Source organism: Littorina saxatilis, linkage group LG11, assembly GCF_037325665.1.
Source record: "Littorina saxatilis isolate snail1 linkage group LG11, US_GU_Lsax_2.0, whole genome shotgun sequence".
In the NCBI taxonomy this organism is placed as follows: domain Eukaryota; kingdom Metazoa; phylum Mollusca; class Gastropoda; order Littorinimorpha; family Littorinidae; genus Littorina; species Littorina saxatilis.
The window spans coordinates 41,699,711-41,727,152 of NC_090255.1; the positions used below are offsets into that span (position 1 = coordinate 41,699,711).

General features: G+C 43.8%; 1 protein-coding gene across 1 annotated transcript in view; it reads left to right on the plus strand.

The window, feature by feature from the left end:
• Positions 1-27,442, plus strand: part of LOC138980487 (lysophospholipid acyltransferase 6-like) — a 43,923-nt gene that overhangs the window by 695 nt on the left and 15,786 nt on the right. Inside the window, exons 2-7 of the mRNA XM_070353368.1 lie at positions 7,727-7,872; positions 15,934-16,104; positions 19,126-19,233; positions 20,902-21,055; positions 22,496-22,546; positions 25,965-26,064. Of these exons, the coding sequence (XP_070209469.1) occupies positions 7,727-7,872; positions 15,934-16,104; positions 19,126-19,233; positions 20,902-21,055; positions 22,496-22,546; positions 25,965-26,064 (730 nt within the window). The remainder of the gene's footprint in view (positions 1-7,726; positions 7,873-15,933; positions 16,105-19,125; positions 19,234-20,901; positions 21,056-22,495; positions 22,547-25,964; positions 26,065-27,442) is intronic.

Genomic DNA, 27,442 nt, shown 5'->3' on the forward strand with positions numbered 1-27,442 from the left:
GGCCATCAATACCATGGAGTCTGCTTCATTAGGGACTTATTCATTTGCCGTCACTATGCGGTTGGTTTATTCTGACAGATCTAGATGTACAGTCGAACCCCCCATTTAAGACCTCCAAAAATCGGAGAAAATAAAAGGAGGGAGTTTTAAAATGGGGGTAATTTTGAAGAGATTATGAACAGAAAGTATGAGAAAACCATGTCATAAAAAGGAGGGAGTCTTAAAAAGGGGGTCTTAAAAGGGGGTTCCACTGTACTGCACAGACCGCACAGTGTGTTGAGGCCTAGAATGTACAGTTCATAACTGACCACAGAGAAGTTCCAGCCAGTGGATAGGGTGGTATGGGATATATATATATATATATGGGTCATTCTCAGAAATGGTGGTCCAGTGAGAGTGAGTAGGGGTGACACATTTGAAATCATGAAAAAGTAAATTAAAATTATTTCTATCACGACTTTTTGACTCACATGCGAAGCAAAAGTGAGTCTATGTACTCACCCGAGTCGTCCGTCCGTCCGTCCGTCCGTCCGTCCGGACGTCCGGAAAACTTTAACGTTGGATATTTCTTGGACACTATTCAGTCTATCAGTACCAAATTTGGCAAGATGGTGTATGATGACAAGGCCCCCAAAAACATACATAGCATCTTGACCTTGCTTCAAGGTCAAGGTCGCAGGGGCCATAAATGTTGCCTAAAAAACAGCTATTTTTCACATTTTTCCCATTTTCTCTGAAGTTTTTAAGATTCAATACCTCACCTATATATGATATATAGGACAAAGTAAGCCCCATCTTTTGATACCAGTTTGGTTTACCTTGCTTCAAGGTCAAGGTCACAGGAGCTCTTCAAAGTTGGATTGTATACATATTTTGAAGTGACCTTGACCCTGAACTATGGAAGATAACTGTTTCAAACTTAAAAATTATGTGGGGCACATGTTATGCTTTCATCATGAGACACATTTGGTCACATATGATCAAGGTCAAGGTCACTTTGACCCTTATGAAATGTGACCAAAATAAGGTAGTGAACCACTAAAAGTGACCATATAGATCTCAAGGTAGAAAGAGCCAATAAGCACCATTGTACTTCCTATGTCTTGAATTAACAGCTTTGTGTTGCATGACCTTGGATGACCTTGACCTTGGTATTTTGGTAGGAAAAATGTGTAAAGCATGTGAGTCGTATGGGCTTTGCCCTTCTTGTTTCATCTGAATCTATTCCTGAGACATTAAACTAAGCATTGTTGTATGTCAATAAAAATGGTTTCTATACATTGGTGTTGTTTTTGTGTGCTTTTCAATTGCGAAGTTCGGCCGTTTCCGGATCGCCGAAGCGTTAAACGACTTTCGTGATCAACAATATGTTCAGTCTCATGGCTAAATGCAAACATGCAAATACCAACTTCTTCTTCTTCTTCTTCAGCGTTCGACGCAAATACCAACAAATTACTGCAATCGACAGTCAGGAGTTCAGTCTTGGACGTAGCAACACATCTTTGCAAAAACTCACGCTGAATTTGAAGTTACGGGCTTCGAACAAAAAATTATGAATGTCGTAACGCATCGTATCCGGACTCGACGCGCGAACATCTGACAGCAATGTGCTCCATGACTTTGTCACATCACGGCTATTTTTAGCTCTTTGGCGCACAGGAAGTTTGAACAAGAAAATAGTCCTTTGAATCACAGCCAAATATTCACAGAAAACACCAGAATCATATCATTTGCTGAAACTCATGGCGTCGTTTCCTGACCTACGTTACGACTGAAGATGGTTTTTACTTAATTGTCGAGCCTGCAAAGCTTTGTCACAAACTTACACACCGCGGATGGCGACAATCTAGTGTCGGAAGGATGTCGAGTGCAAACAGTCTCTCAAAGCGCGAAGTTTAGCGGAACAAAGCAGCCAAGACGTTTTCGTATCCTCTGATCGTCGATGTTCGACATTCATCAAGTACTTAAAATGGGTAATCTGAACGCAACAGGAACTTTCAACAAATACAGCAAACTCTGACGAATTGTGTTTTGTGTAGTTATTTTGGGTCAGACGGGTTTTGCCGACAGGAAAGGCCAAACAGTGCAGATTCATGTCTGTCGCACAGGAACCGAAAGTGGTTCAAGCATTTCGTTTCTGTGTTGCGACATTCACCTTAGTTTTGTTCCAAATGTCATTTGTTTACCAATATTAGTTGAAGTCCTTACCTTTCATAACTAGAATGTGTTGGGTAGAACACAAAAATACTGCAGAACTGATAAAAAATGCACAAAGGATTGAAGGCTTAGGTGGTTTAAAGTTGGAATTTGGTTTCCATGTTACAACATTCATCACGTAAATACAACACTTTAAGACGTCTCTTATTCAGCAACCAATTACTCTTTTTGTCTAATTTTTGCATTATTATGTATAGCAAACAATAGACTTCATAGTAAAAACAATTATTTTGTATTTCTTGACAGTTTATTTTTTACTTTGTGTGTAACACTTTGGACCACCATTTCTGAGAATGACCCATATACAGTGGAACCCCCCCCCCCCCCCCCCCCCCCTTTTAAGAACTCTAAAAATCTGAGAGAATAAGGTCTCAAAAAAAGACGGGACTGGGAGTCTTTAAGTGGAGGTAAATTTATAGCGGTAATGAACAGAAAATCTGTAAAAGCAATATAGGTCTTAAAATGGGGGGTTCCATGTTGTATCACTAGATCAATAGTAGATGACTGGTAAAAAAAAAAAATGTCAGCTTATGTCGACTGTTTGATATGACATTGGTGATAAGAATAACACTTAGGTGATAAGTTTCTGCCATTCCCACAAGCAGTTTCATTCAACATAAAAAATGTAAAACTGTTATAAATTTGACATAACAAGAAATTCCTCCGAGGTAGGAAAAACACCCCCGTTGGTCAAAGGGAAATAACCATTCTCACTGCCACCAACTGAGAAGGTTATTTCCCTTTGACCATTAATATGTCCCTCTATAAGTCCTTGTAGAATCTTAATCCACCAATAACTCCCTAACCGTGTGTTTGACTGGTCCCAATTTTTGTAAGGACCGTCTCAGGAATGTATAGAACCTGTTCACCAAGTTTGGTGACGATCGGTCCGTTCATTCTTGAGATCTATATGCGCACACAAACACACAAACACATCGACCGAATCCTATACACACCCCTATACCGGGGGTGTAATAATTCATGCTCAGAATGCCACTGCACATAATCCATGTGCAAGCAGACATACAACCAGAACCTAGAAATAGAACATCAACAGTGCATTGTTAAAAAGAGCTCTTTTTCACTGTTACTGCAAGTGACTGCTTTCTATACGTATCAAACTAAGGCCTAAAAAAAAAATAGGTGTGGTTACGGTAACCCGACCTACCCTATTTTTAGGGGCCGATCCTATAACTTTTTATTACATTTGTCAAAAAAAACAAAAACAAAAAAAAAACACCGAGTGCAAAAAACGCAATGAAAGCGAAAGCGCCCGTGTCGCACACTTATTTCCCTGTCAAGTAGGTTTAATTTGTACACATTAGAAAAAAAAGTAAAAAAAAAATAAAAGTGATTGCCTACCTACCTACCCTATTTTTTTTGGCTATGTTACCGTAACCACACCTATTTTTTTTTTGGGCCTAAGGATGAGAACCACAATATAGACAGCACTGTACCATTTTGTCATGCTTTTATAATTACTGCCCCAAGAGTCATGCTTTTATAATTACTGCCCCAAGAGTCATGCTTTTATAATTACTGCCCCAAGAGTCATGCTTTTATAATTACTGCCCCAAGAGTCATGCTTTTATAATTACTGCCCCAAGAGTCATGCTTTTATAATTACTGCCCCAAGAGTCTTTCTTTCTTTATTTGGTGTTTAACGTCGTTTTCAACCGCCAAGAGTCATGCTTTTATAATTACTGCCCCAAGAGTCATGCTTTTATAATTACTGCCCCAAGAGTCATGCTTTTATAATTACTGCCCCAAGAGTCATGCTTTTATAATTACTGCCCCAAGAGTCATGCTTTTTATATTTAGTCAAGTTTTGACTAAATATTTTAACATCGAGGGGGAATCGAAACGAGGGTCGTGGTGTATGTGCGTGCGTGTGTGTGTGTGTGCGTGTGTGTGTGTGTGTGTGTGTGTAGAGCGATTCAGACTAAACTACTGGACCGATCTTTATGAAATTTGACATGAGAGTTCCTGGGTATGAAATCCCCGAACGTTTTTTTTCATTTTTTTGATAAATGTCTTTGATGACGTCATATCCGGCTTTTCGTGAAAGTTGAGATGGCACTGTCACGCCCTCATTTTTCAACCAAATTGGTTGAAAGTTTGGTCAAGTAATCTTCGACGAAGCCCGGGGTTCGGTATTGCATTTCAGCTTGGTGGCTTAAAAATTAATTAATGACTTTGGTCATTAAAAATCTGAAAATTGTAAAAAAATTTTAAAAATTTATAAAACGATCCAAATTTACGTTTATCTTATTCTCCATCATTTGCTGATTCCAAAAACATATAAATATGTTATATTCGGATTAAAAACAAGCTCTGAAAATTAAATATATAAAAATTATTATCAAAATTTTTTTTCGAAATCAATTTAAAAACACTTTCATCTTATTCCTTGTCGGTTCCTGATTCCAAAAATATATAGATATGATATGTTTGGATTAAAAACACGCTCAGAAAGTTAAAACGAAGAGAGGTACAGAAAAGCGTGCTATCCTTCTCAGCGCAACGAATACCCCGCTCTTCTTGTCAATTCCACGGGCACTGCCTTTGCCACGGGCGGTGGAGTGACGATGCTACGAGTATACGGTCTTGCTGCGTTGCGTTGCGTTCAGTTTCATTCTGTGAGTTCGACAGCTACTTGACTAAATATTGTATTTTCGCCTTACGCGACTTGTATAATTACTGCCCCAAGAGTCATGTGTTGCTGAATGAATTGTGTGACAGTTTGCAGGTTCTTTTAACAGCAAAACAAACAAAAATAAGGTCTACTTTTTAAAGTATTTATTAGTGTCTTACATTTTAAAAAATAGACCTTATTTTTGTTTGTATTTATTAAGGCCTAAAAAAACATAGGTTTGGTTACGGTAACCCGACCTACCCTATTTTTAGGGGCCGACCCTATAACTTTTTATTACATTTGTAAAAAGGTAAAATAAAAAAAAATTGAAAAAAAAAACGAGAGCAGAAAACGCAATGAAAGCGAAAGCGCTCGAGTCGCACACTTATTTCCCTGTCAAGTAGGTTTAATTTGTACACATTAGAAAAAAAAGTTAAAACAAAAAAAAAGTGATTGCCTACCTTCCTACCCTATTTTTTTTGGCTATGTTACCTTAACCACACCTATTTTTTTGTTGGCCTAATCAGGGAACATTATCCATGATAGTACCTTTAGTAAGACAGAAAACTTGATAATTTATAATGTCTCATCCAATTTCAATAGATTTCCTAAAATAAAATAAACTGTTTCCAAGTCCAACCATGTAAATTGTAATCAAAATGCATAGTATCTTACTTTTGCCCTAAGGAATTAAGTTTTGCATCTAGCTGAAAATCCTGAACTTTTTATTGGTTTTCAAATTGAGAGCATTAATAAAATTGTGATGTCAAATGAGTTAAAAGCTCCAGGGCACTGGGGAACTGTGTGCAAATAATGCAATTTTGCTGTGTATTAAATTTGTATTTAGCAGCAGAGCATACTGAAACAAACTAGTCACACACATTTATTAATCAGGGAACAGTATCCATGATAGTTCCTTTAAGGCAAAAAAAAAATAGTCTGTTTACGGTATTGGCAAAATAACTTAAAAATATGTGGGTTTTTTAGATAAAAATTTTTTTTAAATCTCGACCTACCTATTTTTTGGCTCACGTAAGTGTAGCCTATGCGATCGTAACTTTGTCTGTCTGTGCGTGCGTGCGTGCGTGCGTCTGTGCGTGTGTATGTCTGTGGTAGAAACTCTAACATTTGAAGACGTCACATTACATTGACGTCACATTATGACGTAAGAGGGTTAGACGTCACGCGAAGGAAGTACTGACAGTCTCGGTCATTATTATTTTGAGCGCGCCGAGACTAGTTGGCAGTCGTGTCCTTGTAAGTAGGCTACATGCAGACAGACAGATCTAGATCTAGTGTCTCGCTTTCTTGCACAGTTTCACCTATGCTCTTTCTGTGTGTGTGTGTGTGTGTGTGTGTGTGTGTGTGTGTGTGTGTGTGTGTGTGTGTGTGTGTGTGTGTGTGTGTGTGTGTGATTGAGTTTGTGTTACTGTTTGTCGATTTATTACGTGAGCCTTGATGGCTTCGCCTCTTGTTTTGCCTATGTTATCGTAAACAGACTTTTTTTTTTTTTTTTTTGCCTAATAGGATGGAAAACTTGACCAAGGGGGATCGATGCAGTGGACACGCAGATTTGAATTAACTATAGTAATTCTAGCTCTGATGATACATTTTAATTAAGTGGGCTTATTCAAAATTGAACGCCCTTGAAATAATAAAATGACTAGTTAAAGTATGTTATGAAAACAGAGCTATAGCTGTAAAAACAATAACCTCAGGTTGGTGACAGATAAAATTAGGATAAAGTCAGTGACATGCTGTTTTTATCTCAGTGGAAATCTACTATCACGTCAACCTATTGTTCGCACCTTATTGTTTGCACAGTAGCTGCACTACATAAAAGTACATTTGTCTGTGACAAAGAGTTTTTAAAAAGTTGACAGTAGCTGCTGACTGAAAAGGTCGGCAACAGTGTACGTATGTATGTATGAAAGGTTCAGGACACTTGCACTGCTAACTGTTCTTTTTGGTTTGTTTGGGAAAGGTCAGTCCTTGGTGCACTAGTTCGTTGGTCTATATATATACTTTGGCTTTTTATTTCAACAGGTTGACACATCTGTGATGATAATGATGCAACTCAATTCTCACTCATGCGCATGTATGCCCGCATCACTCACACGCACACACACACACTGTCACGCATACACACACACACACACACATCAGCTTCAAAGGTGTGGGATGTGTCACCCTGTGTTTGTGACCCCAAGGGGGGGGGGGGGTCGGTCGGTGCAGGTAATCTTAATCGTTAATGACAAATTAAGTACCTAAAGAAACACATATTCCCCAAGGCTAGATTTGAAGTTTTAGGTTTATGCTTGTCTAGAAATGCATGAATTTGCACCGAGATTCAGATTGTACTTAAATTTCTCTAAAAACTATGGATTCATACTCATAGCAGATTTGTGCAGAAAAAAATGCATTTCTTGTTGTTACTGCTGCTGTTTCATTGTGATTTTGTGAAAGGGAGGACTTGAAGTAATTTGCAAGGTGCGGGATAATAGCCCAGTCGGTAGCGGCACTAGCTTCAAAAATAGTTGTCGCTATCAGCGTGGGTCCAATCCCCACGTTCGGCGAGGGATTTATTTCCCAGAGTCAACTTTGTGCAGACTCTCCTTGGTGGCTGAACACTCCCCGTGTGCACGCTTGCGCACGATACAGAACCTAATGTCACAGCAAAAGTTTCAGGGCTAGGAAACATTGCATACAGCATGCAGGAAAAAGAGAAAAAATGGGTACCACCGTATACTGTATGGCAGCTAGCTTTCCCCAGTGTGAAAGCATCCCAAATTTCCATGAGGGCAACCTCACAGGACTATATTTAATCTTATCCTTATCCTTATGTATGAGTTCATTTCTTTGTTTCTGTTGCAGTTAAATTTCCTGGTATGTCAGACTGTGGGCCTGCTCCTTGCCATTCCGTTACGCACAGTGTTGTCGCCTACACGGGTCAGCTCCCAAGTCCGCTTGACCGTTGAGCTGGTGGCTGGCATTGCACTGACCGTCTTCTGCTTTGGACAGTGAGTGTGTAACGCTGACAGTTCATGTTTATTTGTAGACCTCCATATATTGACCATCCCTTCACTGGTCTCCTTCAAAGTGTAAAACTAAAAGGCCCCCCACACAAAATTCCTTGTTTCGGATTGCCCGACCGACTCCATTTTTACCTCCTGACCCTGGACAAAATTGTTGACCCTCCAACCAATATTTGGTATTAAAAAGGACAACATTGATTTGACCTTGACTGAAAACTTGACCTTGAGTGTATACAAGTTTGGTAGAGTCAGAGAAAAAAGGGAGAGGAAGTGAGAAGATGCATGTCCATTGTGATGATGATTGATTGAAATTGTCAGTTATTTTGGGTTAAACTGTACATTAAATTACATATCTTATCCCAATTCACATATAGCAATTTACTTCAGTTTAGTGCTAGGACGCTGAAAACTACGCTTGCCCTGGTAAGGGGGAAAGTACCCTAAAAATAGAACAGCCTTGACCGTCACATAATGACGTCATGACAAGGATACCCCCAGCATGCTCTGCGCACGCGTGCTCTCGCCGCCATCTTGTAATCATTCTACTCTTCAGCGACTTTGGCTGAGGACGTGTTTTGGGCTTCGCTCGGGCTTTTCCTAAGCCCACTGCTTCTTGGCAGTACCAACCCTGGTCACACGTCGGTTACTTAGCTTTTTAGCTGAGATTGGGTGAGATTTTTCCAGTTTACCTTGTTTTGATACTTTCGTTTGCCACAAGTTAGTCTTTGTTTACGTTTTGACATTTGAGACTTTCGCCAAGATGGCAGACAGTGGGAAGAAAAAATCTAGCGCTAGACAGGTCGGGACGTTAGAGTCCCCGTCTAAGAAGGCGGCGAAGAAGGCTAAGGTTGCGAAAACCACGGTTAGTGTGTTCGAACCAGGTTCTCAAACTTCGTTTTCAGTAGAGATTGATAACCCTAAGAGTCCTCGTATGCCGGCGTTGAAGCAAGAATGCAAGACGGCGCCGGTTAAGCCTAGCGAGGTGTCGGAGAAAGATGTTTTGTCCTCCATGTTTGCTTCCTTTAGCGATGAAATGCGTAACATGTTTTCAGCGGAGCTTCAATCGGCGAGTGCGCAGCTGCTCTCTCTACATGCGGGAGCTGAGAAGGTGAGCGAGGGTGAAGGCAACACCATCAGCCACTGTGACTAGCGCTGATGTTCACGCTGAGCAGGACGGAGCGAGGGTGAAGGCAACACCATCAGCCACCGTGACTAGCGCTGATGTTCACGCTGAGCAGGACGGAGCGAGGGTGAAGGCAACACCATCAGCCACCGTGACTAGCGCTGATGTTCACGCTGAGCAGGACGGAGCGAGGGTGAAGGCAACACCATCAGCCACCGTGACTAGCGCTGATGTTCACGCTGAGCAGGACGGAGCGAGGGTGAAGGCAACACCATCAGCCACCGTGACTAGCGCTGATGTTCACGCTGAGCAGGACGGAGCGAGGGTGAAGGCAACACCATCAGCCACAGTGACTAGCGCTGATGTTCTCGCTGAGCAGGACGGAGCGAGGGTGAAGGCAACACCATCAGCCACCGTGACTAGTGCTGATATTCACGCTGAGCAGGACGGAGCGAGGGTGAAGGCAACACCATCAGCCACCGTGACTAGCGCTGATGTTCACGCTGAGCAGGACGGAAGTACGGCTTCTCACCGGGCATCTTCTGCCGAGGGCGACTTCTGAAGGTACCGTACTGTCCCAACTTCCGCCCGGCGTCGGGCAGGAAGCCGTCAATAGACAAGCATCCGGTCGGGAGTTTTCCCTTCCCATGCTAGCTCTCAGTACGGGAGATTCGAGGTGTATGTCCGGCAAGGGTCCGCAGACGGTACAACGGTCTCAACTTCCGCCACGGGAGCAGGAAGCCGTCAATAGTCAGGCATCCGGTTGGGGATTTCCTCTTCCCATGCCAGGACTTGGTACGGGAGATACGGAGTGTATGTCCGGCCAGGGGCCGCGGACAGCACAACGGTCTCAACTTCCGCCACAGGAAGCCGTCAGTAGCCAGGCATCCGGTCGGGGATTTCCCCTTCCCATGCCAGTGCTTCGAACGGAAGACGATACCAATTTCCTGTTACCAGCCAAGCTATACCAAGCAGTAGCAATGGCAGCTCAGGTAGCCTCAAGGTATTTTGAGGAAGGAGTGGTGTCAGCAGCTAATGCTACGGTACCACCACCTTCAGCTGTTGGAGATTTTCACTCATCTCAAGAAGGGACACCAACTTTTAAGTTTCGTGAATCTCCTTCAGTGGCTTATGAGATGTCTTTGATCCTGGGTAAGCGTTCGGCGCACAGGGGTGCGTCGTCTGGTTCAGTGCCTATTCTAGTAGAGCACGGTCAGGCACCAGACTCGGCCAAGCCTTGGCTGGCTGATGCGCATCGAGCTCCTTACGTCCCGCAGTCGGGACGAAGGCTGATGTTGAACGCTAATCCCCGCAATCTTATAGACTCCTTTTCTTTACCGCGCGCGACGCTCCCGGTAACACCGGAGTTAGCGACGCTCCCGGTAACACCGGAGTTAGCGACGCTCCCGGTAACACCGGAGTTAGCGACGCTCCCGGTAACACCGGAGTTAGCGACGCTCAGAGAAGACGGCTATAGTAGAGATAGATCTGTTCCTTATACAGAAGCCTCTCTCTTGGGATTGGAGGAAGCAGGGAGATACAACTTGGAATTAGCGTCTCTGTCGGAGACGCTGCTCAGGTCTCTCTCTCGATCTATCGCCACGTCACTGGATCCGTTTGAGTTTCGGAGTGACGCGAGTGTAAAGGACGTGACTACTCTGCTCGCTACTTTGGCTAAAGTTTCAGCGGAGCAAATGCGTCTTTCTGCGCAGCTTTACGCACATGCAGTGCATACACGCAGGTCCGCGTTTCTGGCTGGCTCTAAGATTCAAGACAAAGCCACGCTGGAGGTGCTTAAGTTTTCGCCGTTCACTGACGGTTCATTACTTGGGCAACCGTCTCTCGACGCTCTCCAGAAGGAAACACAGGACAATCGTGACTTAGCGATCGCTAAGTTAGCTCAACACGGGTTCCCTAAGCCACAGAGCAAGAGCTACGGGCCGCCTAAACCTTCCGCCTCTTCGGCGAATAGGGGCAAGGCCACGCAGGCCAGCTCTTCTTCAAGGGGACGGGGAAGAGGCGCGCCTTAATCTAAGAAGAAGCCGTCTTTCGGCAATTCAAGGGGGTCTGGACGCAAACCACACCCCCAATGATGCACCCCCGAACCACTACCCCACGCACCCACAAGGCTGTTGGCGGCAGGCGGCCTGTCTCGGGCGCTCGCACTTTGGTCGCTAAAGGTAGACAGTCAGTGGATAGTGGGCATAGTGCGTTCGGGGTTCAGGTTACTCTGGAAGGAGGAAAAAGCTCCCTTAACCAGAGTTCTTCCGGAGTTCAAGTTTCCCGTCAAGCTAGAGGCAAAGACGGCGATACAAGCAGAAATTTTGTCTCTACTCCAGAAGGAAGCGATAGACGAAGTAACGGACCACAACTCCCCAGGTTTCTACGGGAGAATTTTCGTGGTACCGAAGGCTTCAGGGGGCTGGCGCCCTGTCTTAGACTTGTCTCCTCTGAACAGATTTCTGCGTCAGATCAAGTTTACTATGGAGACTCCGGTGTCAGTCAGGGAAGCACTCAGGCCAGGAGACTGGGTGACGTCAATCGACCTGACAGACGCATACTTTCACATTCTCATGCATCCATCAGACCGGAAATGGCTGAGATTTCGGTGGGGAGAGAGAGTGTTCCAATTCAAAGCCCTTCCCTTCGGCCTTTCCTTGGCTCCGTGGATCTTCACGATGGTGGTACGCCAGCTGTGCGCTCTAGTCAGGCAGCAGGGCGTATGACTCAGGGCTTATCTCGACGACTGGCTTATCCTCAATCAAGACAGGGAAGCATGCAGTGCCCATACGCGGCTCACCCTGTGTCAGGCTCACGAGTTGGGTTTTTCGGTCAATCAAGCCAAGTCGGAACTTACACCATCCCAGTCCTTCACGTACCTGGGAATGAGGTTCAATACGGTAGACTGGTCAGTCCGCCCCTCGCAGAGGAGGATCGACAAACTGCAGAATCTACTGAAATCACTGGTGTCACAGACGCAAGCCCCGGTGCTTTGAGTTCGGTCTGGAACCCCTCCTCCCAGGGATGGCAGGTCTCGGTTCAGCTAGAAAGTTGGTTTCAGCAGACCACAGCGCAATGGCTAGAACCATGGTTTTCTCAGGGAGTTCTCATCACTCCCCCTCCTCCAGAGGAGGATTTGTTCACGGACGCGTCCCTGTCAGGCTGGGGTGCTCATCTTTCTCACCACACAGCCTCAGGCACGTGGACATCAGGCCAGGCCCTCTCGCACATCAATGTTCTCGAGTTAGAGGCTGTAGCCCAAGGTCTTCAGAACTTTCTGCCACTGGTGGCAGGCAAGCATGTGCGTCTCCATACGGACAATACTACGGTTGCAGCCTACATCAACAGGCAGGGCGGCTCTCGCTCTCACACGCTGTCTCTCAAGGCGTGCCAAATTCTGACGTGGTGTCACCAGCATCAGATAAGGTTGTCAGCAAAATATCTCCCGGGAAAACTGAACGTTTTGGCAGACTCTCTCAGTCGATCATCGAAAGTACTCCACACGGAGTGGACAATCACCCACCACGTGCTCCAGCGGCTTTGGGTGCAGGTGGAGAAGCCAATGGTCGATCTTTTCGCAACACGGTTCTCAAGGAGGTTGCCAGTGTTCGTATCCCCGTTTCCGGACCCCGAGGCCTGGAAAGTGAATGCACTGGAAGTCGACTGGTCAGGACTCACGGCTTACGCTTTCCCACCATTCCAACTCCTTGGAAAAGTGCTGAGGAAAGCAGAATTGGAGCGACCATCTCTGGTTCTGGTCGCACCGTTGTGGGCAAGTCAGCACTGGTTTCCGGATCTTCTTCGACTAGCAGAAGGCCCTCCCATTCCTCTAAATCTGGAAAAGGGAGAACTGCTACAACCACGCACCGGCATTCAGCACGCGAACCCACAGTCTCTGCGCCTTCACGCATGGAGACTGTGAGAAGATCCCTGCGTTTGTCAGGTGCCTCAGAGAGGACACTGGATTTGGTGCAAAAAGCGCACAGGAAGTCTACAAGCTCAGTGTACGCTTCACATTGGACAGCTTGGGTGAAATGGTGTGCAGAGAATCAGGTCAACTCCGTAGCCCCTCGTTCTATGCAGGTAGCTAATCACTTGTCATGGTTAGCAGCTCAAGGCAGCTCCCCCTCGTCTCTTCGAGTCAGGCGTTCTGCTATTTCAGCTACTTTGAGGCAGTTAGGTCACAACATTAACCTCAGCGGAGTTATCGCTAGTGTCCTAAAAGGTGCATCAATCGGCTTTGCTAGAATCAGAGCCCCAGTCCCGGCATGGGATCTCTTCCTTGTTCTGGAATTTTTAAGATCGCAAGATTTTGAACCTTTGCAATCAGCTAGTCTAGCTAATCTTACTCGTAAGACTATTTTGCTCGTTCTTTTGGCTACAGCAAGGAGAGGTAGCGAAATTCACGCGCTCTCAGGCTCTTCTAGAGACATAGCTTTTGAGAAAGATGGTTCTATCACTTTACGTTTTAGGCCGGAATTTTTAGCCAAAAACCAGAAGCCTGATCAAATTTCTCCCATAATCAGAATCCTTCCTCTTGACAAGATTCTCGCTCCGGGGGACCCGGATATGTCTAACTGCCCAGTTCGGTCTCTTACTAGTTACCTGTCTCGCACGAAGCCTATCAGAGCGAATCAGCAGAAACTGCTTTTCATTTCTCTGAACACGGCTAGGCATAAAGACATATCTAAGGTAACTCTTTCTAAGTGGATCTCAACGCTGATTAAGCAGGCGTATGAGTGGTGGCACAGAAAGGAAGGGGGGGGGGGGGGGGGCAGTCAGCTCTCCCTCTAACGTCGACTCGAACGCACAAGGCAAGAGCATGGGCATCCTCCTTAGCTGTGCTACGATCAGGAAGGTTGTCTGAAGTCCTTGATTCAGCATACTGGAAATCGGAGGATGTTTTTATCAACTTTTACCTGCGCGACGTTTCCAGTACTTGACAGGATGGTACCAAGGCTCTACCAGCGATGGTAGCAGCAGGGCAGTTGCTGCCTAGTTCATAGGTGAGCATCCCACCACCTTAATTAGCAATCTGCTATATGTGAATTGGGATAAGATATGTAATTTAATCGAAAATTTTAATGTAAATTTTCATTTGATTAATATACTTACCCAATTCACATACTGAAGTCCCTCCCGCCTACCCCGCTTTAGTTCTCCTAAAAGTATTACAGGGGCGCTTCGAGCGAATGATTACAAGATGGCGGCGAGAGCACGCGTGCGCAGAGCATGCTGGGGGGTATCCTTGTCATGACGTCATTATGTGACGGTCAAGGCTGTTCTATTTTTAGGGGTACTTTTCCCCTTACCAGGGTGAGCGTAGTTTTCAGCGTCCTAGCACTAAACTGAAGTAAATTGCTATATGTGAATTGGGTAAGTATATTAATCAAATGAAAATTTACATTAAAATTTTCGATTGTTGATCACGAAAGAGTGATCATGACAATAAGTATGTGCATGTTTGAGGTTCATTATGCGTTATTTGTATTTTTGATAAAAAAAATATTACATTTTACACAGATCAGAGATCGAGGTGAACTATGACTGTCGAGATCTGTGTAAAATGTCATATTTTGGCCAAAAATACAAATAGCATTTAATTGTTGATCGATTTTTGTTACAATTCCTTTTAGATTCAAGACTCAAGACTCAAAAATGTTACTGTCTTTATAAAAACAAGGAAAATTGCCATGCAGTGTTGGGCGGTCACAGATTGAATGCACACACAGATGCACTGCAGTAGAACCCACCTTTTAAGACACCCCGATATTTAAGACTTCCTCCCTTTTAAGACCCTGTTTTCTAAGACCTGTTCATACCCTCTGTAAAATTACCCCCATTTTAAGACTCCCTCTTTTTACATTTAGTCAAGTTTTGACTAAATGTTTTAACATAGAGGGGGAATTGAGACGAGGGTCGTGGTGTATGTGTGTGTGTGTGTGTCTGTGCGTGTGTGTGTGTAGAGCGATTCAGACTAAACTACTGGACCGATCTTTATGAAATTTTACATGAGAGTTCCTGGGTATGAAATCCCCAGACGTTTTTTTTCATTTTTTCGATAAATGTCTTTGATGACGTCATATCCGGCTTTTTGTAAAAGTTGAGGCGGCACTGTCACAGCTTCATTTTTCAATCAAATTGATTGAAATTTTGGCCCAGCAATCTTCGACGAAGGCCGGACTTCGGTATTGCATTTCAGCATGGAGGCTTAAAAATTAATTCATGACTTTGGTCATTAAAAATCTGAATTGTAATTAAAATTATTTTTTTATAAAACGATCCAAAATGACTTTTATTTTATTCTTCATCATGTTCTGATTCCAAAAACATATAAATATGTTATATTCGGATTAAAAACAAGCTCTGAAAATTAAAAATATAAAAATTATGATTAAAATTAAATTTCCGAAAACATTTTAAAAACAATTTCATCTTATTCCTTGTCGGTTCCTGATTCCAAAAACATATAGATATGATATGTTTGGATTAAAAACACGCTCAGAAAGTTAAAACGAAGAGAGGTACAGTAAAGCGTGCTATGCAGCACAGCGCAACCGCTACCACGCCAAACAGGCTCGTCACTTTCACTGCCTTTTGCACTAGCGGCGGACTACGGTCATTGTGAAAAAATGCAGTGCGTTCAGTTTCATTCTGTGAGTTCCACAGCTTGACTAAATGTAGTAATTTCGCCTTACGCGACTTGTTTAAGACATGATTTTCGCAGATTTGTTGAGGTCTTAAAAAGGGGGTTCCACTGTATTTTGTAGTCTCGGCTAGCCACCAAATAACATTTTTTGTCAGACTCTGAGTGATGTCACATAGCTCAAACTCAAAGGAAGGGGAATCATATGTTCAATCGATGCATATTTGTATCCAAAGATTTAAAAGAATTATTGACAGACATGGATGTTTGTTTTCAGCCAAGTATGGTACCTGATCGGGCAGGCGTTGGTGAGCTACCTACTGATGAGGTATGGCAGCCCCGCGTGGTCACAACTGGCGGTGTTCGTCTACTGTATGGTGTACCAGTCCGTGGCTCACATCACCAGGCAGGTCTACGACTATGGGGGATGGACCCTCGACATCACTGGGTCGGTACAGCAGTATGGCAACACAAAGTAGCCACAACTGAAAAGTATTCTATCTTTTGTAAAGAAAAAGATGGGAGGGATTGGTAGGCTGACTTAGCCACATTTTTTCCTGTTTGCAGCTATAATGTATAGGGATAGAGATTATGTATGGATTATTCCTTGATTTCATGAACATGTGGGGCCCGGTAGCTCAGTTGGTAGAGCCCTGGACTTGTGATCCTAGGGTTGCAGGTTTAAATCTTGGCCGGGGCGGACACGGGTCAACTTTATGTACAGACTCAGAGACGGTATCCATGTTCCACCCCGTGTCACCACTGTGACATATAAAAAGACCTCGGTCATAAGTGCAGGTAGCTGAATACACTTAAACACACAGGCGTATGGGTAGCGCAACTCTGTTGCTGCTAGCTTTCATACTGGGAGGAAGCGACCCAAATTTCCCAGCGATGGGACAATAAAGTAATGAAAACAAGTCGCGTAAGGCGAAATTACAACATTTAGTCAAGCTGTCGAACTAACAGAATGAAACTGAACTCACTGCATTTTTACAGCAAGAGCGTATACTCGTAGCATCGTCAGTCCACCGCTCGATGCCATTGGCAGTGAAATTGACAAGAAGATCGGGGTAGTAGTTGCGCTGAGAAAGATAGCACGCTTTTCTTTATCTCTATTCTTTTGAACTTTCTGAGCGTGTTTTTAATCCAAACATATCACATCTATATATTTTTGGAATCAGGAACCCACAAGGAATAAGATGAAATTGTTTTTAAATCGATTTCGGAAATTTTATTTTAATAATAATTTTTGTATTTTTAATTTTCAGAGCTTGTTTTTAATCCAAATATAACATATTTATATGTTTTTGGAATCAGAAAATGATGAAGAATAAGATAAACGTAAATTTGGATCGTTTTAAAAACAATTTTGTTTTTTTACAATTTTCAGATTTTTAATGACCAAAGTCATTAATTAATTTTTAAGCCACCAAGCTGAAATGCAATACCGAAGTCCGGCCTTCGTCGAAGATTGCTGGGCCAAAATTTCAATCAATTTGATTGAAAAATGAGGGTGTGACAATGCCGCCTCAACTTTTACAAAAAGCCGGATATGACGTCATCAAAGATATTTATCGAAAAAAAGAAAAAAACGTCCGGGGATATCATTCCCAGGAACTCTCACGTCAAATTTCATAAAGATCGGTCCAGTAGTTTGGTCTGAATCGCTCCACACACACACACAGACAGACAGACAGACACACAGACAGACACACACACACACACACACACACACACACACACACACACAGACACACGCACATACACCACGACCCTCGTCTCGATTCCCCCCTCTACGTTAAAACATTTGTGACCCTCCACCACGGAATGAGTCGCATGTCACCTTTGCATGATTTTCATATTTTTACATTTTCCTAAAGAGTTTTTTATGCTCTATCCAGTGGTGAAAACCGTTTTAGAAAAGAGCGAAAACTGTTTGAGTTATAAGCCTGTGACTAAGGTGACCCTCACACTGTTACCAGACACTCTCCGGACTTATATCAAGCCTAGCACAGAACCGCGCGAGGTGACATGCGACTCATTTCGTGGTGGAGGGTCACATTTAGTCAAAACTTGACTAAATGTAATGAAACAAGTTGAAGTGGGAAAAGAAAACCCACAGACAAACAAACAAAGAACAAACGCTAAGCCAAGAAAAAGCAAACATTTGGAAGATCGTATAAAATGTAGCTATAAGTTGGAGATGGGAGGGAGGGGGGATAATGTACTTTGTTTTTAAGGTTTGATGAATTCCCCATCACCGAGTGACAGAACTTTTATCACAGGCATTCACTGATCTAAACAAAAATAATGGATAGCGCACAGCCAAGGAAACAGCGTAACCAGAGTGCCGCCATCTTAGGCCAAAAAAAAAATAGGTCTGTTTACGGTAACATAGGGTGAAAAAATAGGGTCGGTAGGTCGTTGTTTTTTTTCTTTTTTTTTTCTTTTTTTCCATTTTTGTTTTTTTTTCTCTCCCCTCTCTATGATGTTTCACAGTTCATTTCTTCTCATCAATCCCTGTTTTTGCCCAACATAACTATAAACAGTACTTTGAGCTTACCTCCCTTCTGTCGTCTGCTGTTTGAGCGCAAACAGCTCTATTTTGGATGCGGGTTTTTTTGGTTTTTTTCCAGACGATCCAAAAAAAAGATTAGGGTCGGGCCTAAAAACTAGGGTCGGTCGGGTTACCGTAAACAGACCTCTTTTTTTTTTGGCTTTACTATACCCCACCACACTAACAAACATGGTCAAAGGGAAGTAATCCTAGTTTCGAGAGTTGACAGCAGTCTTCTCTCGCTGTATATCGAACGGTGTCCCAAAATGGCGGATCCAGTGGAGTCAACGTTGTGATAGCCAATAAGAAGGGACGCGCTGTCTATTATGTTTAGATCAGTGTAGGCATTTTACCAACAGTTGTGTGGTGTTGAATAATGCTCCAATAATAGACTTTTGCATGTCAATTCCCTGAAATTCTGTAAAAGTGTAGTTGTGGGTTTTTTTAAAAGTTTTTTTGTTATGTATTTGTTTTATGGCAGCTGCATGGCTGTTAGGTCGTATCTCTGATGGGAGTCCTACGTTGCAGGTGTTGATGAGTGGAAAAAAACTGCTCAATTTTTGGAATGCTCCAGCATTTGCGAATGGAGGCCAATTCTGGAAGCACAGTGTCTCCCGCATATGCTGCTATTGTCTCATCGGAGGCTGGGCTCTGCTTACGTTGTTCTTTCTTTTTAAGGGTTTTTGCAGCTCTTTTTGCTTTGAAGAGTCCTTTCGTGCAAAGACCTCTCCAAAGGGGCTGCAGTCCATTGGACTGTCAGCTTCCCATTTTGCGACGTGTTAAGTTCACAGGCTTTTAGGTTTTCCTTCTAGCTGTCTTTGAATCGTTTACAGGGTCTTCCTGTTTCCCAGTGACCTTATGTATCAGTTTATCTTGTTCAGTAAGTAATATGGTGGTGATTTGTTACAGCCCCATGATGATCCAGACGCAGAAGCTGACAAGCCTGGCCTTCGCCCTGTCCGACGGGCACCGCGACGAGAACATGCTCAGTGATGACCAAAAGTCACAGACAATCAAGTGAGTACATGTACCGTGACAACACTGAGGAGTCGGCATGTCAACCATTCAGGATGCTAAACAACATTTTTATAACCATGCAGCTACAACATGTATGTCACCATCCAATGGGCTTGTCTTTCCTGTTTTATCATCCCAGAAGCCTAAAGACAGTAGATGTTTCAGTCCGAGAGATAGGAAATACAGTTGAACCCCCTTTTGAGACATCCAAAAATCTGATAAAATCAGGTCTCAAAAAGGAGGGTGTCTTTAACTCACTCCCTACTGGCCGATTTTTCCTATGCTTTCCACTGTATACTGGCCATTTGTATTAGTTGGTAAAAAAATCATTACTAAAGAAGTACTCAACACAGATATTTGAAACTTTCAGGGTTTACTGTTGATATGTTGATGCCCTTCAGTGCAAAGTTTCAAGTGTTTTACTTGGAAAATAGCTGATTTAGGTGGGGGGTATAAATAACCCTTTTTCTGGCATCAAGATTACGCTGAACGCAGGGCCATCACTTCAAATTCGCGTGGTTTACTCACTCACTACGAACCACTGCTATCGCAGTGGTCCCATGCACACCACTACACCACGAACCACTGCGATAGCAGTGTTTCAGCACGTGGCAGTGTTTCAGCACGTGTCGTACTGGTAGACGCCATTGTTGTTATGCAAATTTGCACAAAGCCAGCGAGTACGAAATCAAACCTCCCGTCATCGTTCTACAGCAGACAGAAGTGAAACTAGCTTGGTAATTTGCAGACGATTGGTTAAACTTGAGAGCCAGCCTCTCTATTTTCGTACAAAAATTGACGTCATTGAGCTAAAAAAATCCAAAGGTCAAAAACTGCTATCGCAGTGGTTCGTGGGGAAGTGGTGTGCATGGGACCACTGCGATAGCAGTGGTTCGTAGGGAGTGAGTTAAAATGGGTGTTAGTTTACAAAGGTTATGAACAAAAAATCTGAAAAAGCAAGGTCTTAAAAGGGGGAGGTCTTAAAAGGGGGAGGTCTTGAAAGGGGGAGGTCTTGAAAGCGGGAGGTCTTGAAAGGGGGAGGTCTTAAAAGGGGGAGGTCTTAAAAGGGGGAAGTCTTGAAAGGGGGAGGTCTTAAAAGGGGGAGGTCTTAAAAGGGGGAGGTCTTGAAAGGGGGAGGTCTTGAAAGGGGGAGGTCTTGAAAGGGGGAGGTCTTGAAAGGGGGAGGTCTTAAAAGGGGGAAGTCTTGAAAGGGGGAAGTCTTGAAAGGGGGAGGTCTTAAAAGGGGGAGGTCTTGAAAGGGGGAGGTCTTGAAAGGGGGAGGTCTTAAAAGGGGGAGGTCTTGAAAGGGGGAGGTTTTAAAAGGGGGAGGTCTTGAAAGGGGGAGGTCTTGAAAGGGGGAGGTCTTAAAAGGGGGAGGTCCTAAAAGGGGGAGGTCTTAAAAGGGGGAGGTCTTGAAAGGGGGAGGTCTTAAAAGGGGGAGGTCTTGAAAGAGGGAGGTCTTAAAAGGGGGAGGTCTTAAAAAGGGGGAGGTCTTAAAAGGGGGAGGTCTTAAAAAGGGGGAGGTCTTAAAAAGGGGGAGGTCTTAAAAGGGGGAGGTCTTAAAAAGGGGGAGGTCTTAAAAAGGGGGAGGTCTTAAAAGGGGGAGGTCTTAAAAGGGGGGTTCCACTGTTCAGCCTTCTACATGTCTGACGGCTGACTGTGTTTCAGGGAGGCCCCGGATGTGCTGAGTTTCTTCAGCTTCCTGTTCTATTTCCACGGCGTCATGTGCGGTCCGCTGTCGTTCTACTCCGACTACATCGCATTTATCGAGGGCACTGACGTTCAGCAACAGCCCCCCGCCCCCTCCTCTTCTTCATCAAACGTTAGTTCAAGTGTTGACATATGCTTCAGTTTGTTCAGTGTTGCAATATTTAAAGTGATAATGTCCAACAAGAAAACTGTCTCTCATCGCCCCAAGAGGTATACAGTTTAGATTGGGGGTTGTAATTGTGTGACCACACACCAGGAATGCCTTAAAATAAATGTTTGAGCGCCGAGTTACTCAAATTGAAAACGGCTGTGTTTTGTGTGGGAATCCCAGACTGTAATTCTCATTGTGACGCCTATTTGGGCCAGTTATAATGTTCGTCCTACCTTTCGCCCCTGAGAGTTTTATGTGCTATTCCTAGAGATACAGATTTGAAATTGAGCTGAGAGCTACGGAGTTCATTTGGGTGTTGAATAGGTGACAACACACATGAGGAATGTCTTAGAATTTGTGTTTGAGCGTTCTATTTTACAAATGGGAATGCTGTGTTTGTTAGTCATTTCAGACCGTGATATTCTCCAACGGACTTTGCTTTATATTATGCAAAGCATTTTAGCCCTGTAATCTACTATGCATGTGGTTGCTAGAATGTAGGTTTGATTTCCTCAATCCAATGGTCTTAATCTGCTTTGACGAGTAGGTATCTATGAGGACTAAATAAAATATGACTAACGGAATCCGGCTCCTGGCACAGGAGAGCTGGGCGAAGCAAACCACTTGCTGATCAAAATTCATTTAATTATTTGGCATAGTTTCAGAGCAGTTTTGAGCAAATCATTGCAGGTGTTTCTAAATTACAGTACAGCAAAAATGTCGCTTGAACTTTTTCAGGTCAAAATCGTCAGAAAACTTTTCAAAATGGCGCCTTAGGTGTACTTTCTTTAACGCTTCATCAGCAACTGTGTAAAGGCATGCACAGCAGAGCAGTTAAGTCAGAGGGGGGAGGGGGGGGCGTTACAGGAGCAACTGTGACAATTAAACAATTAACTCTTCCCCCGGCTTTACAGACAGAATAAAAATAAATTCACAGACAGACAACAACAACAACAAATTCACAGACAGAATCTTTTTTTTTTTTTTTTGACAGCCAGGGGGGGGTCGGCGGGGGGGTTTCGGAACCCCAGTAACACACCACCCCCCCCCCCCCCCCCCCCCCCCCCCCCCCCCCCCCCCCCCCCTAATCCGCCCCTGCACATGATTACAGTTTTTGTCAGTAAACATTGAAAAAAAGCATTTGTTTTAAATGTATAGGTAAACTTAATTAATGGTGCGACGGACGCGTGTGAAGCATGCTTTAATCATGGATGTTCATATGCTGTGTGGAGTATGTTCATTTTTCTGAAAATACACCAAGTTTGTTTGAGTATACTCTAAGTGCAAAACTGGGGTTCCCAGGTCTGGTTCCACTGTTTCAGCGTAGCATGCTACACCGTACCAGGTATAGGTTCCACTGTCTCTTGATGTTTTGGCAATCAGCTTTTATTTTGCTTTCAGGGACACACAGAAAATATACAAGACACAACAGGACCTAGGAGAGATCTCAAGGTAGGGAAAGCTATAGTATTCTTTTCTGTTTTGTTGTACTAAACATATATAGAGGTTACAACACGAGTGGTTTTTTATATGGCTTGTATTTCAGTCAAGACCCAGCAGATGAATATCAAGGGACTCGCAAGCCTCTGGCGAGTGAGTCCCTTTGATATTCCCGCTGGGTCTTGACTGAAATACAAGCCATATAAAAAATCACGAGTGTTGTAACCTGTATATCCCATGAAGATCTAAAAGACAAAGTGTGACGGAAACATCAAACTTTAGTTATCTGTTCATATATATGAGGCACCTCTGCACATACCTTATTCTAAAGGCACGTCTGTTGATCTATGTCAAGTCGGTGCATAATGGTGGCTTGGTTGTCCCCGTCAGTTGAAAGCCTCTTACACGGATTTGACTGAATACCTACTGGTTACACACGCATCTCCTGATATCTTGGAGATTTTCATCGTCTATAGGGCCTAACTATTGCACCTTATAACACATAAATAGAAATACTCACAAAATGCATTAAACAGCTTGTCCAGAGAACACTCGTAGTCGATGATGTACCGATAAGGGTGTGTGTACCGGGCACGCTGTAACTTCACATGAGCATAGTCTGAACATAGCAGTGCTGGTCGGATGGACTGGGTTTTTAACGATTGCTAGTTTGACTTTTGTTTTAGTTGAGAGCAGGAGCACACACACTCAAACACATACGGCTTGTCATGTTGATCACAAGAGAGAAATAGAACAGCGAATAGAAGGAAACATAACAGATTACGTCCCCTTAATATGACACGATGGACGACAGACGTCATGAAATCTATGACGCTACGATGATAGTCTCGGCAAGTCGAGACTAAAACTCAGCTATAACACTGAACGACTCTCGCGCAAGTTCTCAAAAGCGTGGTTACCCCTTGCACATCCGGTCGACAGGTACATGTGCATTTTGGAATGTCAAGGACGACAGAAAGTAGAGCCAGCTATGATGTATTTCGTGCACCCTTATTTATCCACTATTTTATGTGTTATAAGGTGCAATAGTTACATCAGATGTAACAAGAGAACAATGGAAATACAAGAAATATACCTAGAGTACATTTACAGAGACAAAGAAGGGAGGTCATGGGATATATATATACTGTTCAAAAAAAGAAACGCATAGCTTGTAATATTTGGTTAATTTAGTTATATGGCTACAAGGATATCCACCAAACTGCAGAAAATGTTTATCTGGTCGTCGACCTTTCGTCCATTGCCACAAGTGAGCTCTGCACGTGACGCATGCGTTATCAGTGGCTACAATGTCAAAATTGCTCATTTGGCATGACCACTCGTCATACTTCAGTGTAATCTCGTGAAACTCGGGGAATATTGAGCTCTCACCATGTCTTCCAAAACCCATAAAAGCGGATTGTTCGCCACAAAGAAATCAGACGACAATTCAGCGACGAAAGATGGCCCGATTGAGCAGAGAAGACCGCCAAATTGCATTGGGTCGTTTACAAGCAGGCCAAAGTCAAAGTGCAATCGCCAGGCACTTCCACGTGTCCCAGAGCACCATCAGTAGACTGTGGGTCAGGTTTCAAGCCACTGGCTCCGTTGCTGACTTGCCACGAGCGGGAAGACCAAGGGCGACAACTGCTGCTCACGACCGCTTCATACGGCTCCGCCACCTCCGGAATCGTTTCCTGTCGGCCTCATCTTCTGTCCAGGCTCTCCCCGGGCCACACCGATTATCGGACCAGACCGTGCGGAACCGCCTGCATGAAGCTGGTTTGAGAGCTCGCAGACCTCACAGAGGAGCTGTCCTCACCCGCCGCCATCGCCAGAACCGAGTGCAGTGGGGCAACCAACACCTTCGCTGGACCGTCCGGAATCACTGGAGACACGTGTGGTTCAGCGACGAGTCCTACTTCCTGCTCCAGCGACATGATGGTCGGAGGAGGGTCTACCGGAGAGTAAACGAACGTTACGCGCCCAACTGTGTGGATGAGGCACCCGTTCATGGTGGTGGAGGCGTCATGGTGTGGGGGGCGATCAATACCGCTGGAAGGAGCACCCTGGTGCACGTCCAAGGGCGCATAACTGCCCAGCGATACGTGGAGGAAATCCTGCGCCCACACGCCCTTCCTCTTCTGGCTGACCAGGAGGCCATATTCCAGCAGGACAACGCTCGCCCGCACACAGCACGACTCACCACCCAGTTCCTCACCGACCACCATGTCCAGGTGCTTCCCTGGCCATCCATGTCGCCAGACATGAACCCGATAGAACACCTCTGGGATGAATTGGACAGACGTGTGCGCAGGCGAGAAGAAGCGCCGGCAAATCACCGCGATCTATTGCAGGCACTTCAGGAGGAGTGGGACACCATCCCACAGCAAGATATCCGGCATCTGATCCAGTCCATGCCCAGAAGGTGCCGGGCAGTTGTTGCTGCTCAAGGCAGTCACACCCCCTACTGACTTGACAGCCTCGGCACCCAATCGTATTGATTGACTGATTGATTTGAAGATGCAAATGAACTGTGTGTGCATTCAACTGTGTCCATACCAAATTTCAAACAAATAATCTAAATATTGGATTTTCTGTTAATTTTTTCGAAAAATAAAACAAATTTGGCAAGTAGCAACTATGCGTTTCTTTTTTTGAACAGTATATATATATAATCTCACACGGTAATCATCTTTGCCTGTGGAAGGCACACAACAAGGGTTAGCATGATATTTACATTCTCAGGGATGTTGCTTGGATTTGTTTTCTTTGGCAAGTTTGCCCAAATAGCCATCAAAGTTTCAGCTATTTTGACAAGTTTATTAGGCAGTTCTTTATGTCACCATTCCTCCAATGGGAAAATAAATAGGCACTTGATTCGCCAGTATGATCAAACACAAAGTTTTCTGGGATTTCAAAGAATGTTTGGCTTTTGTTGTTGCCAAATGATGCCCTGCATTCTGGCCATTATCTTGCTGGATATAATTAGGCTTGTGATTAGAACATGCCTTGAATGTTTCCAAAGTATATATCATGTCAAAAGATTAATTAAGGCCAAATAAAAATATATGTTGGTTTAGGGCAACGTGACCAAAAAAGATAGGGTCGGTAGGTCGGCTTTTTTTCTTCTTTTCTTTTTCTTAAATTTAGTCGATTTTAAGGAGGTTACTTCCCTTAGTCTTGGTATGGTTCGCAAAATGTGCCAACAAGTTTTAGTGGGTTTTTTTAGAAATAAAAAAAAAGTTTTAGGGTCGGCAGGAAAGAATAGGGTCGGTCGGGTTACCCTAAACCAACATATATTTGTATTTGGCCTAACACAAGTTTTCCAAATAGAAATTCATGTTATGTTATTCATGTCAAAATCTATAACAGTCGAAGCTAGCGGATGTACCACTGTTATTTATGATCTCATTTTCTTTCTCTTCAGAATTTGCCAGCATTTTTGAAGAAGTTTATAACAGCCTTGGTGTGTGGGATACTGATGATGACGCTGCCGTCCAGGCTATGTCCACCACAGGGAATGCTGGGTAACGTCTATTTTATTCACAGCCACTTTTTTTTGCTTGTTTGGGGAGAAAAGAACAAGAATTTATTCCGCCACGTTGCATAAAAGCCGTTGGTATTTGTCCTGGTGTGGAGAGCAGTCTGGCCCCCATACACTCCATAATTATACTGTGAACCCTTTGTCCTGGTGTGGAGAGCAGTCTGGCCCCCATACACTCCATAATTATACTGTGAACCCTTTGTCCTGGTGTGGAGAGCAGTCTGGCCCCCATACACTCCATAATTATACAGTGAACCCTTTGTCCTGGTGTGGAGAGCAGTCTGGCCCCCATACACTCCATAATTATACAGTGAACCCTTTGTCCTGGTGTGGAGAGCAGTCGGCCCCCATACACTCCATAATTATACAGTGAACCCTTTGTCCTGGTGTGGAGAGCAGTCTGGCCCCCATACACTCCATAATTATACAGTGAACCCTTTGTCCTGGTGTGGAGAGCAGTCTGGCCCCCATACACTCCATAATTATACAGTGAACCCCCAATTTAAGACTCCATCCCTTTAATTAGTTTTAAGACCTTGTCTTTTCTCATTTTGTGTTCGTAAGCCATGTAAATGTACCCCCATTTTAAGACTCCCTCCTTTTTAAGACCGGATTTTCTCAGATTGTTGGAGGTCTTAAAAGGGGGGTTCCACTGTATGTACGATAAAACAAATAAAATTAAAGTTTAAAAAAGGCCAAAAGACTTCAACAGTGAGTGTGGTTGAAGGGGAGGTGGGTGTTGGTTGCAGGCACCCAGGAATATATTGATGCAGATATAAGGCACAAAAAAAAAGAGGTCTGTTTACGGTAACATAGGCCAAAAAAATAGGGTCGGTAGGTCGGCATTTTTTTTTTTCTTTTTTTTTTTTCCAAAAAAACATATTTTTACGTTATTTTGCAAAAAAAAAAAGATTTTTTTTTTTTTTTTTTTTTTTTCCCTAATGCCAAAAAAAAGTCTAGGGTCGCGCGAAAAAAATAGGGTCGGTCGGGTTACCGTAAACAGACTATTTTGGGGGGGGGGGGGCCCAAGTGTGATTTCACTGTGAAAGGAAGTACAGGCAAACCTGTTTATAACAAGCACCCTAGAGACCAACCAAATGTGACCCTCCACCACGGAATGAGTCGCATGTCACCTTTGCATGATTTTTATATTTTTACATTTTCTTAACGAGATTTTGAAGCTCTATCCAGTTGTGAAACCCGTTTTAGAAAATAGCGAACACTTTTTGAGTTATAAGCTAAGGTGATCCTCACACTGATACCTTACACCCCCCAGACGTATATTAGGCCTAGCGCAGAACCCTGCGAGGTGACATCCGACTCATTCCGTGGTGGAGGGTCACAAATGGGATCGTTACAAA